Source organism: Glycine soja, chromosome 7, assembly GCF_004193775.1.
Source record: "Glycine soja cultivar W05 chromosome 7, ASM419377v2, whole genome shotgun sequence".
NCBI classification, from domain to species: Eukaryota; Viridiplantae; Streptophyta; class Magnoliopsida; order Fabales; family Fabaceae; genus Glycine; species Glycine soja.
The window spans coordinates 45,155,077-45,180,420 of NC_041008.1; the positions used below are offsets into that span (position 1 = coordinate 45,155,077).

The window sequence follows — 25,344 nt, forward strand, 5'->3', positions numbered from 1 at the left end:
TAAAACAAGAAAAATTATTGTTAAATGTATAATGTATCTTTTAAAAACTAGAAACAAAACTATCAATTTTTTTATTGGTTTTGAAAATAAATATAAAACTGTTTTGAAGTTTAATTAAAAATTATTTGTTTCATTTTTATTAAATATGTTTTGTTTTGAAAATTATATTTAGAAATAAAAAATCAAAATCACATAACCATTTGAATTGAGCTCTTAAAATTGAAATTAAAAGAAAACAACTATAAGATGTTAATGGAGTAAAAGTTTATCATTGATGTAATTGAAAACATGTAAAACCTCGTGCAAAGACAAAAGGAACAAATAAATGTGCATTTGGAAGAAGAAAAATGCAAATATAGCAAAGCAGAACCCTAATTTAGTGTACACATGTGAAGATGGTAAGAAAAAAATGCCCAATGTTTGGATTAGATTTTGGAACATGATATGCTAGATTTTCTTATCCTTTGTATGTTTACTTTTATTTCACCGTAATTTTCATCCTTATTATGTTCAATTCAACATTTATATTTCTAATGAAATATAATACACAACAATTGATGCACCATCATTTTTTTGGTCCGGTAACTATCTTTCTTTATCACTAGAACAGGTCATAATTGTGATTAAATACAAATCATTAATACCGTGAACTTAAGGTTGTTGAGTTATTTAAGTAGTATCTGAATTGGATTATTAATATAAATATTTATTAATCAGATTTTATTTATCTTTCTATTAAATTTTAAATTATTGAGAATCTTTTACCCCTAATGAACCCAATGATTCCAAAAATATGTGCATGAAATAAATAGACATAAAAAAATCATTATTATAAAAATTACTGTACAAGTATAATATTTTTCATTTCTAATTATGATTTCAATTAATTACATGAGTTAGTTTTTTAATGAAAACATTTTTACAATTTTTTCATTAATGAGAGTATTTTTAACCTTTAATATCTTTTAATCTAACATTATTTTTATTTCTAATAAAATTTTAATATTTTAAAATAAATCACAAGTAATTAAAACTAATATATATGATAATATAAATTATAAATCTAAAATATAGTTCATATGTTTAAAAATATTTATTTATTACAAATTTAATTATAATATAATTTATATATGTTAGTAATGTAAAATAAACATTTTTATTTATCCTATATATTCCGCATGTTAAAATGTTAGTGATTCCCCTCCAACTAAATGAAATAAGAACAAGAATGTAGTTGCGGAGTATATATTTTGTTTTTCATTTTTTATTTCTTTGAAGGAAACGTAGTGGATTTTACGACTACGTGTGAAATATAGGCCATCGTTTGGGGCTCTTCTTCACACTGTCCCGCAAAAAAAGAAGGGGTTTCGTCTTCATGGCGTGAGACTTAAGACGAGATTTTACGACTTCTCTTCTCTGCGAGTCTATGTAGGTGCAGCTGACCTCGCTTCACTTCTCGCCTCAGGTATTCATTCCTCTTTCCAATTGAATCTCTCTCTCACGCCGCAACGCAATTTCAAAACTCGACCTACTTTTTCCTTTTTCACGAAATTCCTATGCGTTTTGTTTCGATTCGCCGATTGCAAAGCGTGGCCGTCTAGGGTTCAGCTGGCATTTGAAGGTTTTAGGGGATTTTATGTGTTTCACAGTGTCAACGACGTGTTTGTGTTTCACAGGATAGTCGTTTTATTTTGGGGTAAGGAAGGAAAATGAGGTTATTCTGTACGATGATGGGTTTGGGGATCAATGAATACTTAATGTTAGGTTTTGAAGGCTTTAAGGAAGAAGGTATCTTTTGATTGTTATCTCAGATGCTAAGACACTGGCTCCTTGGTTCGTATATTCACTTAATTAATGTTTTTTCCTTTTATTTTCGGGATGTTGACACATAAGCTTGCTTGCCTGGGTTTGTCTAAGTGCTATTGCCACATCAATTCTGTTATGTCTTTGTGTTGAGTACAGTCATTCAACAACAAAACCCTTTTCCGACGAGGTGAGGTCCGCTACGTGGATCATATGATGCCATTTGGCTCGGTTAAAGACCATATTGTTTACCATGAGACCCATCTCAATAACTTCCCCAATGTCCTTGTTGGGGTAAAATTGCATCATTGCTAATTGTAGCTTCTCATTATTAGCTTAAATTATGATAGGTTTTTTTTTGCTCAGCTAAATTATGATAGGTTGACTATCCTGAAGTCTCCAGCTGGTCTGAGTTTATCTTGATATCACAATCACGATATTTTGCTTGTGCAGTTCAGATGAGATGGCCTCTTCACATAATGTTGAATTGGAGGCTGCTAAGTTTCTGCATAAACTTATTCAAGATTCTAAAGATGAACCAGCCAAGCTGGCTACTAAACTCTATGTGGTGTGTGTTGTTTTCTCCTAACGAAGCTCTTTGATTGTTCTATTACTGCTTATAAAAGACTTGGTTTACTCGTGATTAATTTGATGAATGTTTCAGATACTACAACACATGAAATCAAGCGGTAAGGAGCATTCAATGCCATATCAAGTGATATCAAGGTAAAATGTCTGCAGCTTAGCATTCAAACGCATTCATATGCTGTTATTTATTTATTTATTTTTTGTTTAGCCCTGCTCTCTTGAAGTTAGCTCAGATAAAATAATTGAATATCTGATTCTGATTGTCTTCATCAGGACACATGGTTACTTTTGAACTCTTCCTTTAATGGTAGTTAAGATATTAATCATGGGACTGGTTTGTTTAATTGCATCATATTTGGTTTGAACTTTATAGAAAGGTTAATGTTTTTTTTCCCATCTAGACAAACAGAAAATGTTGGATTTATTTTGTTGCTTTGTGTAATTTGGCCTGGGTAATATATGCTCAAAACTGTTGGCTACTTCCCTCGTAAATACCTTTATTTGTTTGACTTTGCAAATGGATGATAAACTTAATTCTCAAGGTAATTTTGAGGCTCATTGGACTTAGTTTTCTTTTTGGTGCCTTAGTGACTGTAATGAAGCTAATACATGTCATTCTTAGCACTGGACCTTTGTCAGTGTTGGTAATTTGACTCAATATTTGGTTTCATGCACAATGCTGTTTCTTCTGACTTGATGCTGTCTGTCATAGGGCAATGGAGACTGTCATCAACCAACATGGTCTTGATATTGAAGCATTGAAGTCATCACGTCTTCCTTTGACTGGTGGTCCTCAAATAGGTAATTATGCATGTTTGCCTAATGCAGAAAGGATATTTGTAATATTTTTTATGTCATTTTGATTTCATTGTTTGATAATTTATGCAGGTTCTTCTTCACAGTCAATGAATGTTACAAAAGATTCCAGAGTGAGTTTGGCTGAAAATGAGGTGTCCAAAATGGACCCGTTTGCTTCTGGCCGGCCACCGGTTGCCCCAAGTGGTGGAGCACCTGATTATTATCAAGGATCTGTGGCACAGAGGAGTGGTCAGTCTTTTGATCAAGGAAGTCCGTCTAGTTTGGATTCTAGGTCTGCTAACTCACAGTCACAAGACAGACGTGATACTGCTAATTGGGACAAACAGGTGAGCCAAAAGGATGGCAAGAAAGCCATGACAAAGAGAAAGAGGGGAGATACATCATCACCTGTGGAACTGCATGTTGACAGTCCTTCACAGCTGGATCCTCGCAATACTGGTGTTAATGCAAGGAAGGGGAAAATGACCAAGGCTGAATCATCAGATGGTCTTCCAGTTAAAAGTGGTGAACTAACCAACTTTAACATGGCTCCAAATAGTGGTCAATTGGAGAATATTTCAGCTTTGTCTGGTAGCATGAGAACAATGCTTAGAGCAAACCAAGAAGGTCATCATTTATTGGCAAAACAAACTGATTTGACAAAGGTTGGCAATCTGATGGTGCGAGCACCTAATTCAAAGTATGCAGAAGACACGGAAGTTTCCTCTGCACATATTGCTTCAGGGAAGCAGCAAGGTACTTCCTTACCTTATACACAATGAGATTAGAGGTGTATGTAACCAAAATAAAGACGGATTAGCACTTTTAAAAAATCTCAGGTTCCCCAGTCATCTTCTAATGTTGTTCCTGGTGATATGATGTCAGAAATTCCGATGCATCAGTTAATACCTCCATCCGTTGGTTCAAGAAAGGGATTTGGAGATTTTTCAATCATAAGTTGTTGGAAAAGCTGCCTTAATCGCGGACACCCCTTAGCTTGCCTTAATCACTGCCTCTTTGGTGGTTTAGTCCCACATTGACTGGTGAATAGTGATATGACCAAAATAGTGTATATAAGTGAGGGGGCAACCCTCATCTTATAAGCCAGTTTTGTAGGGTTGAGTTAGACCCAAACCCACATTCTTAGATAAGTCATGATATAACTTGATCTAACTGTGCTCCATGGTTTGAGAACTGCAAACTATTTGGATTATTTATACTAAAATGCCAATGCCTAATATTTTGAGTGTTGAAGTTTGACAGGCTCCTGGGTTTGAGAACTGCAAATAATTTGGACTATTTATACTAAAATGCCATCGCCTAATATATGACTGGTGAAGTTTGAAAAAAGACTTTCTAGAAGAGCTTACATGTAAATATAATCATTGGAATGGAAGAATTTATTTGAATAGAGGTTTTCTTTAACACTTGTTCTTTTATCAGTCATAGCTGTTCCTAAATTATTTTTGAGTATTCTCTGCTGTTGGATACTTCACAATGATTAGCTCATTATTGAGAGAATGACTGAGGAAATATCAATTTTACTTAGAATTAGATGTAGTCAAAGAAAAAGCAACTATAAATTTGAATTTCTTGTCGACAGCTATTGATAGAAAATAATTCATATTGAATTTCAGGTGCTTATGCAAAGGTTCATGGAGGGATGGCGGTTCCAGCTGGTGCATCTTCAATGGTTGAAGCTTTCTCAAATTCAATGCAATATGGTGGTGCAGTGGAGCGTGATGGGGGAAGTTCTACTACTTTAGCTGATGGACATAAAATTGCTCAGGTACTTGCTATTCACTAAATTTTGCCTATGCGTTTGTCTCTAAGCTCTATTACCCCCAAGCTATACTCATCAAACTTCAAAAGTTATTATACTTCTATTGTTCTCTTTTGACTATGTGACTTGTATATAGTCAACTTGATTATTTGACCAGGTAATTTTATTGACAGGTTGGCAGGCAAAATAGTGGCTCAGAAATAACTATGCTTAGACAAGGTGTTCCTGCAAGAGACACAGGAAAACCTGCCATGCCTTTCAAGGAACAACAGTTAAAACAGCTTCGAGCTCAGTGCCTTGTTTTCCTAGCATTTAGGTAGACAGTTCTGCTATTACCTTTTGGATTTGAAAAAAATGACTTGAATGATATTTTTGATGTGAAACTTTGTTGTTCAATGTGCAGAAATGGTCTAGCACCGAAGAAACTACATCTTGAAATTGCACTTGGAACTGCCTTTTCTAGAGAAGGTGGCTGATTTTTATATTTATCTTATTTAACATGTTAAAGATCTTCATTGACTAACTTATGAGCAATGTGATGGTAATACAGATGGTTCTCGCAAAGATCTAATTGACCACAAAGGAAAATCACAATCTTTTAATGAACCAGGTAACTCATCTGGGGTCATGATGCCATTTGGAGGTCCCAGCAATGTCAGACAGACAGATAAAAACCCTTTGGGGTCCTCTTCAGCTGGCAAAATTGTGGAGGCTGACTCTTTGTCAAAGGGAACTGAGAGCCCAAGAACATTGGAGGACAAAGGTAACCTACATGTCACAAAAAGAGGAGAGGTTGAAAGACGAATTCAAGAAAGAGTGGCTGCTCAAGCTTCCTCTGCCACTTCATGTCAGCAGCAAGATTCTTCAAGTACAAGGGGTGCTGTAGTTGGTAATAATCATTTGGATGATGTTGACACCGGTAATATGCAGGTTGGAAGATCTAACCAATCTTCTGTTGTTGGCCCAAATAACTGGGCTGGTTTTGCTGGTGCTAATGAGGCTTCAAAGGGACCTCCACAGGTCTCTACTATTCAGCATGAGTTGCCTATAGAAAGAAGAGAGAATATTCCTTGTCAGTTTCAAAATGTTGTTAACAATTGTGGTTCACGGAATCACAATTCTGTTAATCAGATGTCTTTTTCTTTAAAAGAGCAATGGAAACCTGTTCCAGGGACAGACAGTGATCCTCATGGAGCAACCATGATGAAGGATGGGAATGTAATGATAAAACACATTTCTACAGGTGAAAGCCATACTTAACGAAACCATGCTATTGCAATCAGTTACTTTAAAGCTTATATTTTCTGCATTGTTTCAAGTGTCAATAATTTATGGCTTTCTGAATATTAATTGTGATTACTCTCAGATGGCTTCAAAACAGTTCCACTTGATAATGCATCAAAGCATGGCATCTCTTTTGCTACAGAGCAAGATGGGAATGAGAGGTTGGTATCAGCTGATTTGCCACCTTCTCCAAAATGTACAATGACAGAGAGATGGATCATGGATCAGCAGAAAAAGAGGCTTCTAGTTGAGCAAAATTGGGTGCTAAAACAGCAGAAAACAAAGCAAAGAATGGCTACAAGTTTTTACAAGTTGAAGGTTTGTTTTACTTTTAACTACCTCTTTTTCTAGTTTAGTGCACACTCTGTTCTCCTTGCACATTCAAATTATTTTTGCACCCCACACATACACAATTTGTTACTGGTAATGGCTACACACTGCATAAAAATCATTGCCTGTGCTTCATTCCATCATTCCATGTTATTGTAGGAAAATGTGAGCTCCTCTGAAGATATTTCTGCTAAAACCAAAAGTGTCATAGAGTTGAAAAAACTTCAACTATTAGAGCTCCAACGTCGTCTCCGGAGGTAATTTTTGCTCTCGTGTGAATAAATTTGCTATTTTCTTCAATTATCAGTTTGACAGTATATTCTCCCTTTGTGGGCAGTGATTTTCTGAATGATTTTTTCAAACCAATTGCAACCGAGATGGAACATTTAAAATCAATTAAGAAACATAGGCATGGTAGGAGGGTCAAACAACTTGAAAGGTTTGAGCTGAAAATGAAGGAAGAGCGTCAGAAGCGGATTCGTGAGAGGCAGAAGGAGTTTTTCAGTGAGATAGAGGTTCACAAGTATGTGCTCTTTCTGTCTATTTCTATTTTCCTTTTCTACCTCTTTACTTTTTCCAATGTATTGTAGTAGATAACTATGAATCAGTGTTCTCCTTAATCCTTTCCTCAAACATGTGCACTATTCCTTGAAATCTAGGGAAAAACTTGATGATGTATTCAAAATCAAGAGGGAACGGTGGAAGGGTTTCAATAGATATGTGAAGGAGTTCCATAAGAGAAAAGAACGTATTCATCGTGAGAAGATTGATAGAATCCAGCGGGAAAAGATTAATTTACTGAAAATAAATGATGTGGAGGGCTATCTTCGAATGGTGCAGGTAGGTTTATTTTCTTATTTGATATAAATAGATACAGGGATATGATGTATTGCATGCTTAATGCAATTTTCAATGGTACATTAGGATGCAAAATCAGATCGTGTAAAGCAACTACTTAAAGAGACCGAGAAGTATCTTCAAAAGCTTGGGTCCAAGCTACAGGAAGCAAAGACTGCAGCAGGACGTTTTGGGCAGGACGTTGATGAGACAGGAAATGTCAGTTTTCTTGAGAATAGTGAAACAGAAAATGTGGATGAAAGTGATCAGGCAAAGGCAAGTTCTCTTCACACATCTCTTTCTTATGTTTAAATCTTAAATTGTTCAATGTGTGACTTATTTGTTTCACTTTTTTTACAGCATTATATGGAAAGCAATGAAAAGTATTACAAGATGGCTCACAGGTATTAGTTCTGCACTTATTTACTCTTTTTAAAAAAGGTTTCTTGGTACTATAAGTTGCTTATCTTATACTTTTGCTATTAATGAAAGGAAAAACAGCATAGGATACTGGGCAGTTTGCTGGTTTAGTTTTAGTTTCAAAGGACCAAAAGTGTTCATGGTGCATTGGTTCCATTAATCTATAAATATGTATGTGCATTGGTTCCAAAGTCCTTCGGCTTCATTCTATGATTTTCCCCCCTGCAGTATAAAGGAGAGCATTGCAGAGCAGCCATCTAGTTTGCTAGGCGGGAAATTGAGGGAGTAAGTTAAATATTTGCCTTTTTATAATGCATGTTATTTAGTTGACAAATATAACATATGCTTTTGTCTTGCAATGAGGTCAAAGTTTTTATTTTATTTTATTGCATTTAGTTGAGTTGTAGTTTTTTTTTATTATTTATTATTATGCATCTTCTTTGTCTCCATGGGGATTTTATCCTTCTCACTTTACATTCTTTTTACCAGTTTTCTTAAATTGTTTGTGACGAAAGGACTTTGGACTTTCATTCTCTATTATTTTCAATCTAAGGACTTATATTCTTTCTGATTGCAATTTTTGTGCTTAGATATCAAATGAATGGCCTGAGGTGGCTGGTTTCCCTATACAACAATCATTTGAATGGAATTCTTGCTGATGAAATGGGACTGGGTAAAACAGTACAGGTATTCAATTTTTGTGAACCGAGGAACATATTATAGTCAGTCAAATTCCTATTTAGTTCCATTTTGTCTTTTTTAATTAGCATTTCTGGTAGCCTGTTATTTGCTGTTTTTATCCCTGCTGAATATTTTGTGCTTTTACGAACATTACAGTAAATATATACATGCTGAAGATCTGGACCATATTTTGCAATGAAAAGATTAAAAGAAATTTTCTATCTATACAATCCTAATGACCCTTTTTTTAGGTTATTTCTTTAATTTGCTATCTGATGGAGGCAAAAAATGATAGAGGACCATTTCTTGTGGTTGTGCCCTCTTCAGTTCTACCTGGTTGGGACTCTGAAATAAATTTTTGGGCTCCTGGTGTTCATAAAATTGTCTATGCCGGTCCACCAGAGGAGAGGCGTCGGCTATTCAAGTAATTGGACTTTAGAACCCTTCACCTATATGATGATTGTGCCTTGGTGTGTTCCTTATCAGTTCTTTCATATTTTAGGGAAAGGATTGTTCACCAGAAATTCAATGTTCTTTTGACTACATATGAGTATTTGATGAATAAGCATGATAGACCAAAGCTGAGCAAAATACATTGGCATTATATAATAATTGATGAAGGCCACCGTATAAAGAATGCTTCTTGCAAGTTGAATGCTGACTTGAAACACTATCAGAGCTCTCACAGATTGCTGTTAACTGGAACACCTTTACAGGTTTTTTCTTCTTCTTTTTGCCCTTCAGTTTTTCAAATATATACATATGCTTTTTTCTTGGGATTAATTGAGTTTTTTCTCAACCCTTATTGGAGGCTCATGCTATATCCTTTGTTTCACTTTTGCCCTTATTTTTTATAACATTAGTGTTATATGCTTGCTGTTTCTGGTTTCATAATTTATTTTTATATGCAGAATAATCTTGAAGAGCTATGGGCACTACTTAATTTCTTGTTGCCAAACATATTCAATTCATCGGAGGATTTCTCTCAATGGTTTAACAAGCCATTTGAGAGTGCTGGAGATAGCTCACCTGATGAAGTAAGTTTTAGATCATTTCTATTTATATCTATTAAGTTTATGTAGTCTTGAGTTCTAATTTAAGCCTCATTGATTTTCATGTTCTTATTGTGTTATTTTCTATCTCTAAATAGGCTTTATTGTCCGAGGAGGAGAATCTTTTGATTATAAATCGTCTGCACCAAGTTTTGAGACCATTTGTACTTAGGAGGCTGAAACACAAGGTTTTTATACTCAACTTTAAGCTTATTAAAGCATATATTAGCTAATACACAAGGTTTTGTAATTAAAAGTAAAATTAGAAAACATTTTCTTAAACCAATTAGTCCCCTAGCTTGCATTATAGTAGCTTCTGAAATCATTGTGTTACTGTTCTTGCATTATCAATTTATTTTAGGTTGAAAATGAGCTGCCTGAGAAGATTGAGAGACTAATAAGATGTGAGGCTTCATCATATCAAAAACTTTTGATGAAGAGGGTGGAAGAAAATCTTGGTTCTATTGGCAATTCAAAGGTATCTTTTCTAGCACTTTATTCTGTGTTGAATGATGTTTCTTGACCTTTTGATACTGGACTAAGAATTGATTTCCCTCTATTTTCATTTTTGATAACTTAGCTTCCCCGCATAGTATACATGTATGTACTTACTCTGCTGGTCTAATTGAAATTTATAATTTTTAGGCTCGATCAGTGCACAACTCTGTCATGGAGCTTCGTAATATATGCAATCATCCATATCTCAGCCAGCTTCATGCAGAGGAGGTATATTCCAATCTTATGAATGGTTCTATTCTGAATGAATGCATTTTGTGAGTGACTTTAACTGTTACTCAATCAGAAAATGCATTTTAGGAGATTTAAATTACGCTGCAATACCTTTCTTATGGGAAACTGAAAGATTGAAAAATGCTGTGTTCAATTATATAAATTCTGTGTTTTAGGGGATGTTATCCCTTGTACTTTCTGTAGTACCTCTGGTACTATGTTTATTATACATATAATATTATCTTTGGCTGTTCAAAAAAAAAAATATAAATTATGAAGTATCATCGCAGGATCATTTTCTAAATATGCAATAGCTGACAAAGAATGATCCTAAACTATAAAGTAGTTTGTCTTTTATTTTGGGTTTCCCTGACATGAGACTCAACCAGGAATTCTGTTGTGACTTGATAAGGAATTTTCTAGGAGATTTGTGGTGGAAGTGGAGGGTTGTATGTATGAAATGGAGACTTGTAGAGTGAGCAAAAAGCCCAGCAAGAGTGATGATTAATGTGTATTGGAGTTAACATTAAGGTTTGTGTGTTGAGCAGTGACTGATGTTCAATGATCATAGTGAATTTGTAAACATTGGCCAATAGTTTGCTGTAGGTTGAACCACATTAACTTTATGTTTATTTCTCTTCTGTCTTCTCCATATTGTATGTTTGTGGATCCAGTTTACAATGTAAGGTTTGTCTGTAGATTTTTTTATCACTTTCCAACTTCAATGATGCAGCCAGAAAGTAATCAATTTCTTTGCAGAGTCCATAACTTTCACTTCCAAAATGGGCATTTTATCTGTCTGATGTAGTCAACTGTTTATTTGACTACTTCAGCAAGCAGTCACGTTTTAATATAATTTTGTATATTTGTTATTCTTGACTTTAGGCTATGCTACAATTTAACTTTTTTGCTGCAGGTGGATAACTTCGTACCTAAACATTATCTGCCACCAATTATTAGACTTTGTGGGAAGCTTGAGATGTTGGACCGTTTATTACCAAAACTGAAGGCGACAGATCATCGGGTATGAAATATTCTATAAAGTTTTTCTGGATGACTACATTTGACTTATTTCGTGTCAGTATTGACATGAGTTGTTATAAGGTTTGATTACTATTTTGGTCATCTAATTTATTTTTTATGTTCAATTTGGTCATTTTATTATTAGAATGTTCAATTAGGTCCTGTAATTATTAAAAATGGTTCAGTTATCAGGTCCTTTTATTTTAAAAGTTGAAATTAGGCCCCTTACTTTTTAGAATGGATTCAATTTGGTCCCATTTAAAACCTAATTTAGTCATTTTAATTTTTTTTTGAAACAGCTGGAAGAAAAATGAGACCAAATTGAACCCATTTTAAAAAAAATAAAGGACCTAATTGATCATTTTAAAAGTAAAGTGACCTAATTGAATCATTTTTAAAAGTTACAATGTCTAATTGTATTAGAATAGAAGAGTAGACTTACTCCTTTTCTGTTTTTTAACTACTGTTGGTTAGTTAACTCAACTAACTTAAGGTTAGTTGACAGTTACTAATGTTAGTTGTAACAGCTGTCTAACTCTAGTATAAATACTAGAGATGTAACTGGTTTCAGTTGAGTTAGTTAATATCAAAATTCCATTTCTGAAGTTTGTGGTTTTCTCTTCTTTCATTTCTGAAATCCTTTTAAATTGAAGCTTTTAATATTAAGAGGACCAAATTGGACCTAAAAATAAATTAGAGGACCAAAATAGTAATTAAACCTTGTTATAACTATGAAGATATTTTGTAAACTTATTTACTATGCATGCATGTGTTTGACAGTTCATTTTTCCTTTGCTAAATGTATGATACTAAATTGGTTCTTTATTTAATGAGTGCCTTCTTGTTAATGCTTTATTTTGGAAATTTAACTTTTAATGTCTGATATAATACTGCCAATCCCTTTTCAGGTTCTTTTCTTTTCGACAATGACTAGGCTTTTGGATGTTATGGAGGAATACTTAACTTCAAAACAGTATCGCTATCTCCGGTTGGATGGGCATACATCAGGAGGTGATCGTGGTGCTCTGATTGAACTATTTAACCAACCCGGTTCCCCATATTTTATTTTCTTGCTCAGGTAATTTTAATGTCGGTCAATTAAAACATTGAATTGTGGGAAAAAGGTTTTTTTGGGTGGGGGGTTTCCTGGAAATTTGGCTGAATCCCTCCTATTGACATATATATAGACCTTTGTTTGGCAAACCAGGGGACTCTGGTCCAAATCTTAATCTATATTTAATAATTGGCATTACATTATAAATTTTAGGGTCTGTTTGGTTTGAGAAAATGTTTTCTATTTTTTCATTTTCAATTTCTTATGATTTAGAGAATGTTGATCTTTTTTCTATTTTCATTTCCTGGTTTGGGAACCGTCTTGGCACTTGAACCCAACCCATCAGCCAATACCTTGTTACAATCACTGTAGCCACAAACTTTGTTGCCAAATTGGAAGCACCACTGTCCCGTGTCGTCTTCTTTGAACCACAACCTCTCCCTTTGTTGCACTGCCCATCATTCAAACCATCAAAGCCTAGACAACCACCAACTTGCCACCGAATTTAAAGCATCGATGTCATCTCCAACTCCTCGCCTTCAAAACCATTGACTCACCATCGAATTAGAAGCAAAGTAGTCGTTCCTGACTTTGCCATTGTAAACATTGATGTTCCCAATTGCACTGCACCTCTACCTCATTGATTCCCACTGCCTGTCCTCGTTGGAACCAACCATACCCCCAATAAGCTTCCATCCACACCCGCTTCAACCACCATTCTTTTACACAGAACCCATGATTGTGTGCGACTGCTAGTAAATGATAAACGCCTCACTTGGGGAACCCTCCCTTAAAAGCTAGCTGTTATGGGGGGTAAACCAAATACCCCCTTAGACAGTTTATATTCAAACTTATAGAAACTGACTCATTTTAGGATGTAATTGATGCCCCCCCAAATGATCTGATAGAAGATTGATGCGAGTACTCTTGTCTAAAAACTGAAGCTGATCTGCTGGAAATTCATGAAAACAATGAGTTGAAGAGTATCAGAAACATCAACAACTTGGTGTGCATTGCCTTTCTATATCTGAAATCTGGAAAATTGTTGAGTTACAACTGTGGCCAAAAATGAATACTTAGGGATTTTCAATTAACAAAAGTTCCAAGTGTTGAACTGTTGATAAGTGGTAACTAATATAATTGATGTTTTGATAATTGCAATTCTGCTCCTGCACCCGAATGTAGTATTTTCAAGATTTCTATAAGCTTATTGTTGAAAAGCCACAGTAATGGCGGTCATCCCTAGCCCGGCTTAATTGCAGACTCTTCAGGTGCTGCCTTAATTGCAGCTTCCAGGGAGTGCATTTAGTCCCACATTGCCTAAAGATATTTGCTTAAATAGAGCTTTATAAAGCTTGAGCAATCCTTGCCTTACAAGCCAGTTTTGTGGGGTTGAGTAAGGCCCTAAGCCCAAATTTTAAGACTTATTTTTATTTCACTTCTAGATATCTCTTGATGAAAGCCATTTCACTGCTGTAAGTTGGGAATAATTGGATTGAAGTTGTCAAGTGTCTTCCTGTGATTGAAAACTTTCACATAAATGGATATAAGTTGGAAATATTTCTTGCACTTAAAGGGATATAAGTTGGAAATACTTCTTGTAATTGTTTGGAGGAAGTTGGTTTTGGTTGGAAGCTTGACCTATCTCTTAAATCTCTATCATATTATATCTTAACAGTTTTGAAACTTGTTTTGGTGATTCTTCCCCTACATCTTTTTTCATAATTTTTAGATATAATCTTAAGTACTTAGCAAGTCAGGCCTAGTTCAATATTGTGTACTTGATAATCTTGAAGTTTTATTATCATTTTATTGCTGACATTCATCTATTGTCAAAAAAAGCATTCGAGCTGGTGGCGTTGGAGTGAATCTTCAAGCTGCTGACACGGTGATCTTATTTGACACTGACTGGAACCCACAGGCAATGAAATTTCTTTTATATGATTTTCTAAATGAAATTGTTTGCTTATGTGGCTAATTATTATGATCTCTTCATTTGTTGGAATATTTTCAGGTGGATCTGCAAGCTCAAGCAAGGGCTCATAGAATTGGTCAAAAGAGGGATGTTCTTGTTCTTCGGTTTGAAACGGTTAGTACTTTTCCCTTTGAATTGTGGTTCGTCATGGGTGGGAATTTTGTTGATATAATTATATATATGCTACATTAAAGCAACATGAATGTTTTTGATAGGAACCCTGTTGTTAAGCCTAAGTCCAAATGGGATAAGCCCTTTAACGTGTATTCCCATAGGCCCAAGATGAATTAGTGCATGGCTGGCATGCTGAGGGATAGAAAGGGAATTGATCAGTAGTTGGTTAGTGGGGAGAATGTGTGCATTCCTTTATAACAGAATGCTGTACTGGTGGGAGAACCGTCATGGGGATCAATACAGAATTGGGACTTGGGAGCACAGAGATTATTCTCTTGCTAAGGGGAGCTTGGCTCTAAGATATTTCCTTTTCTCTCTCTGTTTTCTGCCATTATTTTCCTTTCCTTGCAGGTACCATTGATACATCACGTATCAGTTTTCTTGATAGAAAAAATGTATTAATGAAGAGAATAAGTTTTAAGGAAAGTTTAGCTAGGATATCTGGTCCTTGTCACACTGTTGATTTAAAAACAATTTGCAATATGATCGTTGTTCTTTTACTCTACAGTGAGAACTAAGAATTGTAATAAATTCAAATCTCAATGTCATGTAAAATGAATCTTCTGTTCCTGTTGTGTGGTGGTCATAAAATGTGCCTTTTGCTGTCTTGGGACATATACAAATTCATAATATGTGATTCATATATATCAAATTGTTTTATTACTACTTGATTTGGGAGTTATCTTTTCCCTGTGGAATAGTTTTTAATGCTGTTATGGACCTTGTGATCCATGTATCGATTGATAGGGATAGCCTGTGGTGGTGAGTACTAGAGGTGAACTCAGCTTAATTGTACTGCTTTATGCTCAACTGTTTCTTTGCTGTTAAATATAATTGCTATGTTTTGTTGGAAAAAACTTCTAATTTTCTCTTTGAAGCTATTGGGAATTTTCATTTTGTGGTCATGGTATTGATATTTTATCCCTTTATTCTCGGGGAGTGGCCGGTGTCTATCTTGCGAAATATGTCTGGCTTTGCCCCTGCATCTAGCTTGTCTGCTTAATTGTTCGGATTGATAGTAGCTTTTTAGGCGTTAATGCTATAACATTACTACAAATGTAGTTCTACCTTTTCATATATGCTAAAGTTGCTTCTTCTGCTAAATGTAACAAGGTTCAAACCGTTGAAGAACAAGTCAGGGCTTCAGCTGAGCACAAACTTGGCGTTGCTAATCAGAGCATTACTGCTGGTTTTTTCGACAATAATACAAGGTTGGTGATGCCATGATATTTCACCTTTAGTTTATGACAAACTTTTTGAGTTAGCTCTGAAGTTTCTGTTGTCTGTGTTTATTGCAGTGCTGAAGATCGAAGAGAATACTTGGAATCGCTCCTGCGTGAGTGTAAGAAAGAAGAGGTTGCACCTGTTTTGGATGATGATGCTCTAAATGATCTCTTAGCCCGAAGGTTCTTTCTGAAATGATTTTACCATCTGTCTATTATCCACAGCCTGGTATATCTGCTTATTTTCTGATGATTAATTGGGTTGTTCGACTTTGTATTCCTAATGTGTCAATTTGAGAATGTCAACTTGGTGAGTGCAGTAGGAATTAATGGGAATTCTGGAAAGATATGTATTTGACTTTCTACTTTCTTTTTAATTAATTATAGATAATGGTTCCTGATGTATTATTGTCATGTCAGCATTCTACCCCCTTCCTACTGCTTGGTGCTAAAACCTTTTGATTGTTGATAAGATCTTTTAAATATTACAACTGCTTGTTGGTCCATTTTAATTGCATTTAAAATAACATTATAAATACATTATAATAGTTTTTCCCCCTTTGGTTATTCCTTCTTCCACCTAAATTCTGTGTTTAAAGAGAGAAGAAAAAAAGAGTTGATGTGAATTTTGTTTTTGTTGGCAGTGAAACAGAGTTGGATATATTTGAGGCTGTTGACAAAAAAAGGAAGGAAGATGAGCTGGTATTCTATTGTGTATTTGCTTAGATTTTTCATCAACACACACACACACATATTATATAGGGGACTGCTAATATACACCCACTCAAACTAATATACACCGACATAGAAATATATATAATCTCAATGCTGTCAAGCGAAGTTGTCGTGTTGCATGTTCAGGGGAAAGAGAAAAGGGAATTTTGTGTTTTGCATTTTTTTTTTAAAAAGAACACATTGAAATTACAGAACTACCCATTAAGCTATATGTTAGGTGGTCTAAATGAAAGAAGAATGGATTTTTTGGTCCAACAGAAAAGGTGTCGAGTGCTAACATATACCTAATTTTTGAGTGGGTGTACATTAGCAACCCGCCCACACACACACATGCAATCATACAATATAATATCTTTTTAAGTGCCCTTTGTGAAAGGGAGAATCTCACTGGAACTCCAAAAAATTGTTGCAGGCTACATGGAAGAAATTAGTGCTTGGACTGGCCGCTGATGGCTCTGACTCTGATATTCCTCCACTTCCTGCTCGTCTGGTCACTGATGAAGACCTGAAACAGTTCTATGAAGCAATGAAGATATCCGATGTGCCTAAGGCTGAGGTAGAATCTAGTGGAGTAAAGAGAAAGGGTGGATATATTGGGGGCCTTGATACTCAACATTACGGCAGGGGAAAACGTGCAAGAGAGGTTTGTCTGTATGCTTTATTCATTTGGATTGTGCAGTCAATTGTATTCCTTGCCTGCTTTTTGCTCTTTGTTTGTATTTTCCCTAGGGTTAATGTATAATTGTGATATACATAACATGTGATGTGTGAAAAGCAGAAGAAAAGAAAAAGTTAATTGAAAAGATACTTGTGTGCTGGATATACTATCTAATTGCTTATTGCCATTTTCATACTTTTTAAAGGTACGTTCCTATGAAGAGCAATGGACAGAGGAGGAGTTTGAGAAGATGTGTCAGGTTGAAAATCCAGATTCACCCAACAAAGTAAAAGAAGTGGCAGAGAAGAGTTGTCCAACAAATACTTCCAGCTCTGTTGTATCTACTTCTAACTCACAACCTGTGGCTGTGCCTCCAGTGGTCCCAACATTGCCAGCTGTGGAGAGTTTGCCGGTAGTGGTACAGCAAGTTAAAGAGATAACCCCACCCGCCAAACGTGGTCGTGGAAGACCTAAAAGAATAACTTCAGATAAGTCACCAGCTGTGGTGATCTCTCCAGTAACTTCTGGAACTGTTGAAGTAGACACGCAGTTACAGAAAGGAATTGGGTCTGGACATTTAGCATCATCAACTCCTGATTCTGTTGCTCATTCTGCTGAAGTTGTAGGTGTGAATGCACCCGTGCAACAGTCTGATCCGGGAGTTTCTCCTAACTCACAGCCTGTCATTCCTATGCCTTCTATTCCACCAAATTCTCAGGTAGCTGCTGTTCCTGTTTCTGTACCTATTCAAGCAAGAGGACAAGGGAGGAAAAGTCATGGTGGTGAAGGAATTAGACGTAGAGGGAAGAAGCAGGTCATGACTTCATCTCCAATCCCTGCTGGTTCTGTTGTTGCTGATCTAAAGGTTAATGAGAAATTGGAAGATACATTGGTCAGTCCTTCTTCAGGTCAAGCTATCTCCCAGAGTGAAACTGTTCCCAGCTCTGCTGCAGTTCCCCATCCACCTTCTGCTTCTTTGAGCAGTGGAAAGGATCCTGTGGGTGTTGGGATTGTTTTGAATTCTCAGGCACCCCCTCCTTTGCCCTCTAATACAACCTTGATTCAAACTGCACCCACTTATCCGTCCGTGCAGATGCAAAGTAAAGGACAAAATCAGAAGTCACAGACTGGAGTTTCCCGCCGTAGGGGAAAGAAACAGGCAACAATATTAGCATCGGTTCCAGATCTTTTACATCAGGATTTACATCAAACTGCTAATTTACCTATTTCATCAGACAGTATGTCTGGTGAAAAAGCCACTGAGTTAAAGAGCTTGCAAGCGAACAATGTTCAAGAATCAAAATGTGTTGTCCAGGATCAAGCATCACAGAGCGTAGGTGATCAGGATTTAAAATCACTGGGAGGATCAGATGATTCATCCAAACAGACAGTGATCATGTCTTCATGTGAAGATAGTATGATCAAATCTCCAGGTGAGTTGTGCATTGCAGTACTGAAGTTCTTAACGCCTTTTCATTTGTTTTAGAAAAGATCTTGAATATATACTCAACATTTTTTTTTTCAGGGCAAGATCTTGACGAGGTTAAGAATCCTGATGCTCATGATTCTTCTGTGAAGGTTGTTAAATCTTCTGAAATTACCTCATCGAAAATTGATGAAGTTTGCAATAACTCGGGGAATGAAACTTTACTTGTGACAACAGTGCCTGTTACCGAGGCGATAAAGGATCAACATTTAGGTGGTAAAACTCATAATCAAACTGTTGAAACTTCAAAAACCTTCCCTTCAGTTGTTGATACTTCAATTAATTCCTTGACTGGCAATGAAACTACAGAAAACATCAGCAAGTCTTTAGATCCTGTGACTCCAAAGATTGTTCCCAGTACATTAAGTACTGTTTATTCTTCCACGCCAGGCTCTGAATCTACTCATCCAGGATCGATTGAATCCATGCCCACCAAAAGGCAAGGTCGTAAAACTCAAAATAGAGCAGAGCCACCACGGCGTAGGGGGAAAAAATCAACTGCAGTGTTACCTGTTGTTCCTGATGCTGTTACTGGTCAGGATCCTAAGTTAAGTCATCATGCACAGAATTCATCAGGAGATTCATTGCTGGGTAAAGCCACTGCGAATGTCACTCAAACCCAAGCATTGGAGATCCTTTTACCCTGTGGAGTAGTTAGTCATGATTCGAATAGAAAAGAGAGGGCAACCAATTCTACCCACAATAAGCAACAGAAAGTTGCATCAACAAGGATTGATGGTGCACCTATCTCCACAGATAAGATTTCTGTGCATGATGTTGCACGGGTAATGAAGGAAGTTTTCTCTGGAACTTGCATACCAAAGCCTAAAGCTCATGATTCTGCTGGGAGCGAAGATAGGAATGCACCTGTTGTACCAGTACTGACTAAAGCTGCAGTGGATGTCACTTCCAATAACCAGAGTTTGAAGGATAAAGTGTATTCTGATATAGCAGCTACTGGTGCAGCATGCCTTACTTCAAATGTTGCTGTGAATGTTAACGAAAAACAACCAGAAATGGCATCCAATATGCAGAATTTGGAGGGTAAATCATGTTTAGATATGCCAATTACTGGGGAACATAACCTGACATCAGATGTTAAAGAAAAGGCTGAACAGATGCTACATTGTGTTGAAAGCTCAACCACGGGGTGTAAAATAGCTCTTGATACAACCCTCAATGCTGTCCAAAAGACCGATGGTTCTTCTGAGAGACTTCCTACCAGCTGTGCTCTCAATGATTTAAATATAGATAGTTCTAGCCATCAGATGTGTTCATCTTCAGGTGCTGAACCTCTTGCAGTAATTGATCACAAGATTAAAAGCCAATCCGACTCTTTAGAGAAGTGTTCAAGATCTTCTCCACTTGATATTGGTAGCATGGGATGCCCACCAACTCCATTGGAACCAGACACTTTTAGCAATAATCCTGTAACTAGTCAGGCTGATACCTGCACTCAGAGCCATTCATCCACAAACAAACCTCCTGTTTCCACAGAACTCATTTCTAATGAAAAATTGGAATCTTTGGAACCATCTTTGAAATCTTCATCTCTTGCTTGTGTTGACGGCTCTGGGTTTTTGGTTCAGACTGAAAATTTGGGTGATCAACCACAAGTGATCCCATCAAGTCCTGCAACAGATCTTCCTCCAATGACAATGATAGTTTCTAGTATTTCGGAACATGCCGAAGTTAAAAGTGAAACAGAGTCTACATTAAAAGCTTCTGCTGAACTCTCTTCTGATGAGGGGATTGTTGGGTATAAAGTTCCTTCTTCTCAGTTGCTGGAGACTGAGAATCGGAATCCATTTGGACATAATTCTCAAAAGGCATTAGAACCCTCCGTGAAACAGTGTTCAGAATCAGCTTCTGAAATGAAAGTTCCTGTGAGTCCTAAAGCTGTTCAAGTTCAGAAACATCCAGATGCACTAGAACCTGCTGATTTGCATGGTACTCCATTGATCGAGAGTTGCCCAAAATCTCTCTGTGAGGAAAAAAAGGATGATGGGAATTCCATATGTGAACCGCTTCAGTCTTGTGTTGTTGAACCTATAAATATTGACCCTGTTTCCCAAGAAAATATAGTATTACCCATTCCTATTGAGAATCTAAAGACTGATTCTTCTGAGGCTTGCCATATGGAAATGGACACATCAGACAGGTTAGTGTTGCCACAACCTTCTGGTTTGGAAGCTGTAGGGAATGATTTGGTTGGTATTTCTGGTGTTGGCAGTCTTGTAGAGGGAAATAAATCTGAAGCTGCAGTTCTGCCCCCGTCAACCTTGAAAGAAGAGCAAAATAGGGGATTAGCTGTAACATGTACAGTTAGGAGTTCAGAACCTTTGGAGGAGTCAATGGAGAAGGGTGTGGCTAACGACTCTAGAGTCCAGGAGGAAGCAAAAGTTGATAAAGTAGAAACCGATATTCAAATGGATTCATCAATTAGTCAGACTTTGCAAGCCAAACATGAGATTTTTCAAGAAAATATGAATTTTCCCTCCCATCTAATGACGAAGGAAGAAAACATAGAAGTCTCATCCTCAAGGCCCCTATCTATCAGTTCATCTCCATCACATGAATTGAAGGATTCTGAACTTGAACTAGGTGATAAATATATATCTCAGGTTGATGATTCTCAGACTGGATCTGAAGATAATATGTTGAAGAGGTTGGATTTAGTTTCATCTCCTTCAGTTACGAAGGAAGAAGTGCTCAGTTCTACATCTGATATTGATGGTTCTGGAGGCCTTTCAACATCTCTGAATGTTCATCAATTAGTAACTGTCCCGGATGCTGTCAAGTCTTCATCATCCCAAGTGAGAGAGGAAGAAAAGATTGGAGTATCTTCTGACAGTAAATTAGTTGTGAGGTCTGTATCTGAAAATGACATGGAAGGAACTGATCTTTTGCCAGAAAATCCTTTGCTGGAAATCAATAAAATGTCATCAGATTCCCCAATGATTATTAGCCACTCTGTGAAGGGTCGAGTGTCATTTGTGAAAGAAGACAATTCAGTAATTAAAATTAGTGATCAAATGGATGCTTCTCAGGTCTCTGAGAATAATTCAGAAAGGGTTACTTCCAAATGCATGGATGTACCTTCTTGCTTCCAAATGGTGGAGGGAGATAATGTTGATATGTTGTCTGACAAGGGCCCTCTTTGCAATTCCCTTGCTCCTAGTGAACCAAGAGACCCTTTGATTGAGAATAGTAGTGATGGCATCGAGGTAAGTTATTTGTACATATTTAGCACATCTGGCTCTGTATTTTTTCTCCAATATTGAACTGATTTCTTTTACGCAGGATTCTATTCCAAATCCATTACCACAACAGAAATCAGAATGTTCTGAATCTGAGAAGGTTGATGAGGTGAAGACATCTGATGTTGTCAGGGTTGATCCAGGACTGATGTCCAAAAACACAGATTTGCCTTCTTCCTTGGTGATGGAGCAAGATAAAGCTGATGCATCATATGATAGCCCACTGGCTGCTGCAGAACCAAAATATTGTTTGACTGGAGAGAATTGTGAAGATGCTAATGAGGTATGGCATTTGGCACCTTGGTTTATTGCTAGTTACTATCCTTTCAATTTTACTCGTGTATACATTTCTTCTGGAACCCATTACAAAACCATTAACTTTACAGGAACCGAATCCTTCAGAAGCTGAGATTGGTAATGAAATGGATGCATCTGATGTAGCTGGGATTAATACACAACTTTCATCTAGTAACAATATTGTGCCATCATCTTTCTTGATGACCAAAGATGATAAGATTGTGGTGTCATCTGACAATGGCCCACAATGCAGCGTGCAAGTACTCAAGGGATCGGAAGATTGTCAGACTGAAGGGAGCTGTAAAGATGCCACTGAGGTTAGTTATTTTGAACCTATATTATGTCTAGTGCCACAATTCTCCTCCCTTTAACTTCCTTTATGAATGCATTTCTTCAGGGTCCATCTACAAATCCAGTACTACTGCAGGAATTAATTATTAATTCTGAAGCTGAGACATGTAATGAAGGCAAGACACAGGTTGGTTACCCCTTTAGACTCTGCAAAAACCTTTTATCTTGGTTTTACAGTCAATTTGTTTGCTTCATTTTTTGAACAATTTTTTGTAATATTTTATTTAAAAGTATATTGTGAAAGGGTAAGAAGTTTTCTCTAGTTGAAAGTTAAACAAATTAAAATTTAAGCTGTCTGGCTGAGTTTATTATGATTGTACACTTATACATCCCACTTTGCAAGAATCATGACTGCATTGTTTCTGTTCTGATGCCTTATATATGGAATCAGTATTATTAGGTATTAGCACATTAGACAAATTGGGAGATGATTTTGTATTACACATACAGCTTTCATGGGTTTGTCTGCATTAAACAATATCTATGATCTATTGTTTCTATTACTTCTGGTCTGTGATTCCATCTGTGCATCCCAGGTTCGGCTATCTGTGGAAGATGTCACAGCATCAGGGGGAAAAAGAGAGGTGGAGACATTGTCTGATGAGGGTCCACAAGGAATCTTGGAAGCCCAGGATGGATCAAGAGGACTAGCTGACTTTGAGGAAGGGGCAGATAGTAAAAGCTGTGCTGCTGAGATGGGAAATGTATCTGAAGTCCCAAAACCCTCAGTATCAGCTGAGAAGGTGGAAAGAATCTTGGAAGCCCAGGATGGATCAAGAGGACTATCCGACGTTGAGGAAGGGACAGATAGTAAAAGCTGTGCTGCTGAGATGGGAAATTTATCTGAAGTCCCAAAACTCTCAGTATCAGCTGAGAAGGTGGAAGGAATCTTGGAATCCCGGGATGGATCAAGAGGACTATCTGACATTGAGGAAGGGACAGATACTAAAGGCTGTGCTGCTGAGATGGGAAATTTATCTGAAGTCCCAAAACCCTCAGTATCAGCTGAGAAGGTGGAAGGAATCTTGGAATCCCGGGATGGATCAAGAGGACTGGCTGACATTGAGGATGGGACAGATAGTAAAAGCTGTGCTGCTCAGATGGAAAATGTATCTGAAGTCCCAAAACCCTCGGTATCAGCTGTGAAGGGGGAAGAAATCTTGGAAGCCCAGGATGGATCAAGAGGACTATCTGACATTGAGGAAGGGACATGTAGTAAAAGCTGTGCTGCTGAGATGGGAAATTTATCTGAAGTCCCAAAACCCTCAGTATCAGCTGAGAAGGTGGAAGGAATCTTGGAATCCCAGGATGGATCAAGAGGACTAGCTGACATTGAGGATGGGACAGATAGTAAAAGCTGTGCTGCTGAGATGGGAAATGTATCTGAAGTCCCAAAACCCTCGGTATCAGCTGTGAAGGGGGAAGGAATCTTGGAAGCCCAGGATGGATCAAGAGGACTATCTGACATTGAGGAGGGGACAGATAGTAAAAGCTGTGCCGCTGAGATGGGAAATGTATCTGAAGTCCCAAAATCCTCAGTATCAGCTGAGAGGGTGGAAGGAATCTTGGAATCCCAGGATGGATCAAGAGGACTAGCTGACATTGAGGATGGGACAGGTAGTAAAAGCTGTGCTGCTGAGATGGAAAATGTATCTGAAGTTCCAAAACCCCTAGTATCAGTTGAGAAGGTGGAAGGATTATCTAAGGAAGGTATAGTTGGCAGCCAAGCAATAATGCAGGTATCAGAAGAATCTGAAACTGTTACGGGAGATGGAATTGATGTTACTCCAGATTGTTTGGCTGTGCCAGAAACTGTGTCAAATGATGGGGCTTCATCTTTGTGCTCTTCAGCAGCAGGAAGTGAACATGTGGACAGCTTGTCTGAGAAGGATTTAGTTGGCAACTCTGTTGCAGAACTTTACACTAAAGAATCTGAAGCAGGTGTTTCTGACCAGGAAAATCAAGTAGTGCAAGAAAATGCCATGGAAGATATGGAACATGAGTACTTGTCCGAGAAGGATTTGGTTGGCAACACTGCAGCAAAACTTGACACCAAGGAATCTGAAGCTGGTGTTTGCAACCAGGAAAGACAAGAAAATGAGTTGGACATTGAAAAATCCCCTCCGTCTGCAGCAGAGGGCTCCTCTTAGAAGGTTTTCAGTGCCTGCTCAGAAATATAGCAGGAATCAAAAGAATATGAAGTTGAGGATTGAAGAAACATTTTTCAAGAGTCAGGTTGTAAATGAAAAGGCACCTTAAAGAGCTTGGATGAGAAGAGAAAGTGGAAGGAAACGGCCAATAATATGAAACCAAGTAATGAAATCTGACCTTGTATATATTATTATATTATTATATCATATGTAAGGATTTTTTGTACATATATGTTGTAGTTTTCCTTTTAACTCCTGCTGGTTATCCTATTACTTGGCTAATTATTAGTTATTTTTGCTACCGACGATTTGTTAAAATGGTAACCCATTACATCTATTTGAATAGGATATTTCAATGTTAATCATCAAACAAATTATAGTGAAGAGTTCTCTTTTATTTGGTTGCTGAACAGGCGTTAGAATAAAGGTTTCTCGAGTGAATTTGATCAAGATACGACTTAGTTGTTGGCTTCGAGCGAGGAAATTGGTAGACAAAAATAATAAAAGTTTATGTGGCCAAGGTTGTTCTGTCTTTTCTCTGCGCTATATAACATAGTCTAAATACGTAAGAAAGAAAATTGATTTCAGATGGTAGTTGGCCAGTGTCATGAACAATGATACCCAGTTTAAAATTACGTATGCTTTACATTACA

The 25,344-nt window shown here is 36.9% G+C and overlaps 1 protein-coding gene across 3 annotated transcripts; it reads left to right on the plus strand.

The window, feature by feature from the left end:
• Positions 1-1,288: 1,288 nt before the first annotated feature.
• LOC114420086 (chromatin structure-remodeling complex protein SYD-like) lies at positions 1,289-25,097 on the plus strand. Of its 3 annotated transcripts, none has more exons than XM_028385941.1 (37): positions 1,289-1,465; positions 2,257-2,371; positions 2,468-2,529; positions 3,104-3,192; positions 3,280-3,945; positions 4,827-4,978; positions 5,146-5,288; positions 5,376-5,440; positions 5,523-6,215; positions 6,339-6,574; positions 6,746-6,843; positions 6,924-7,109; positions 7,246-7,426; positions 7,511-7,699; positions 7,784-7,827; positions 8,072-8,128; positions 8,434-8,530; positions 8,776-8,948; positions 9,027-9,240; positions 9,436-9,561; positions 9,675-9,764; positions 9,938-10,054; positions 10,222-10,302; positions 11,222-11,329; positions 12,237-12,406; positions 14,225-14,303; positions 14,397-14,471; positions 15,645-15,742; positions 15,830-15,937; positions 16,399-16,456; positions 16,902-17,132; positions 17,353-18,580; positions 18,673-21,860; positions 21,937-22,176; positions 22,280-22,507; positions 22,588-22,668; positions 23,078-25,097. In XM_028385941.1, exons 2-37 carry the CDS (start codon positions 2,267-2,269, stop codon positions 24,689-24,691), a joined length of 11,370 nt encoding a protein of 3,789 aa, XP_028241742.1. In that variant the 5' UTR covers positions 1,289-1,465; positions 2,257-2,266; the 3' UTR covers positions 24,692-25,097. The 3 variants fall into 3 exon arrangements, with proteins under 3 accessions (XP_028241742.1, XP_028241744.1, XP_028241743.1); XM_028385943.1 differs by having other exon boundaries at positions 5,583-6,215; XM_028385942.1 differs by having other exon boundaries at positions 2,262-2,371.
• The last annotated feature ends 247 nt before the right edge of the window (positions 25,098-25,344 follow it).

Bases quoted from the DNA above. Each gene is read 5' to 3' on its own strand.
- LOC114420086 (XM_028385941.1), top strand. From the start codon at position 2,267: ATGGCCTCTTCACATAATGTTGAATTGGAGGCTGCTAAGTTTCTGCAT. The intron at 6,844-6,923 runs GTAATTTTTGCT...CTTTGTGGGCAG, and splicing joins CTCCAACGTCGTCTCCGGAG to TGATTTTCTGAATGATTTTT. The intron at 18,581-18,672 runs GTGAGTTGTGCA...TTTTTTTTTCAG, and splicing joins TAGTATGATCAAATCTCCAG to GGCAAGATCTTGACGAGGTT.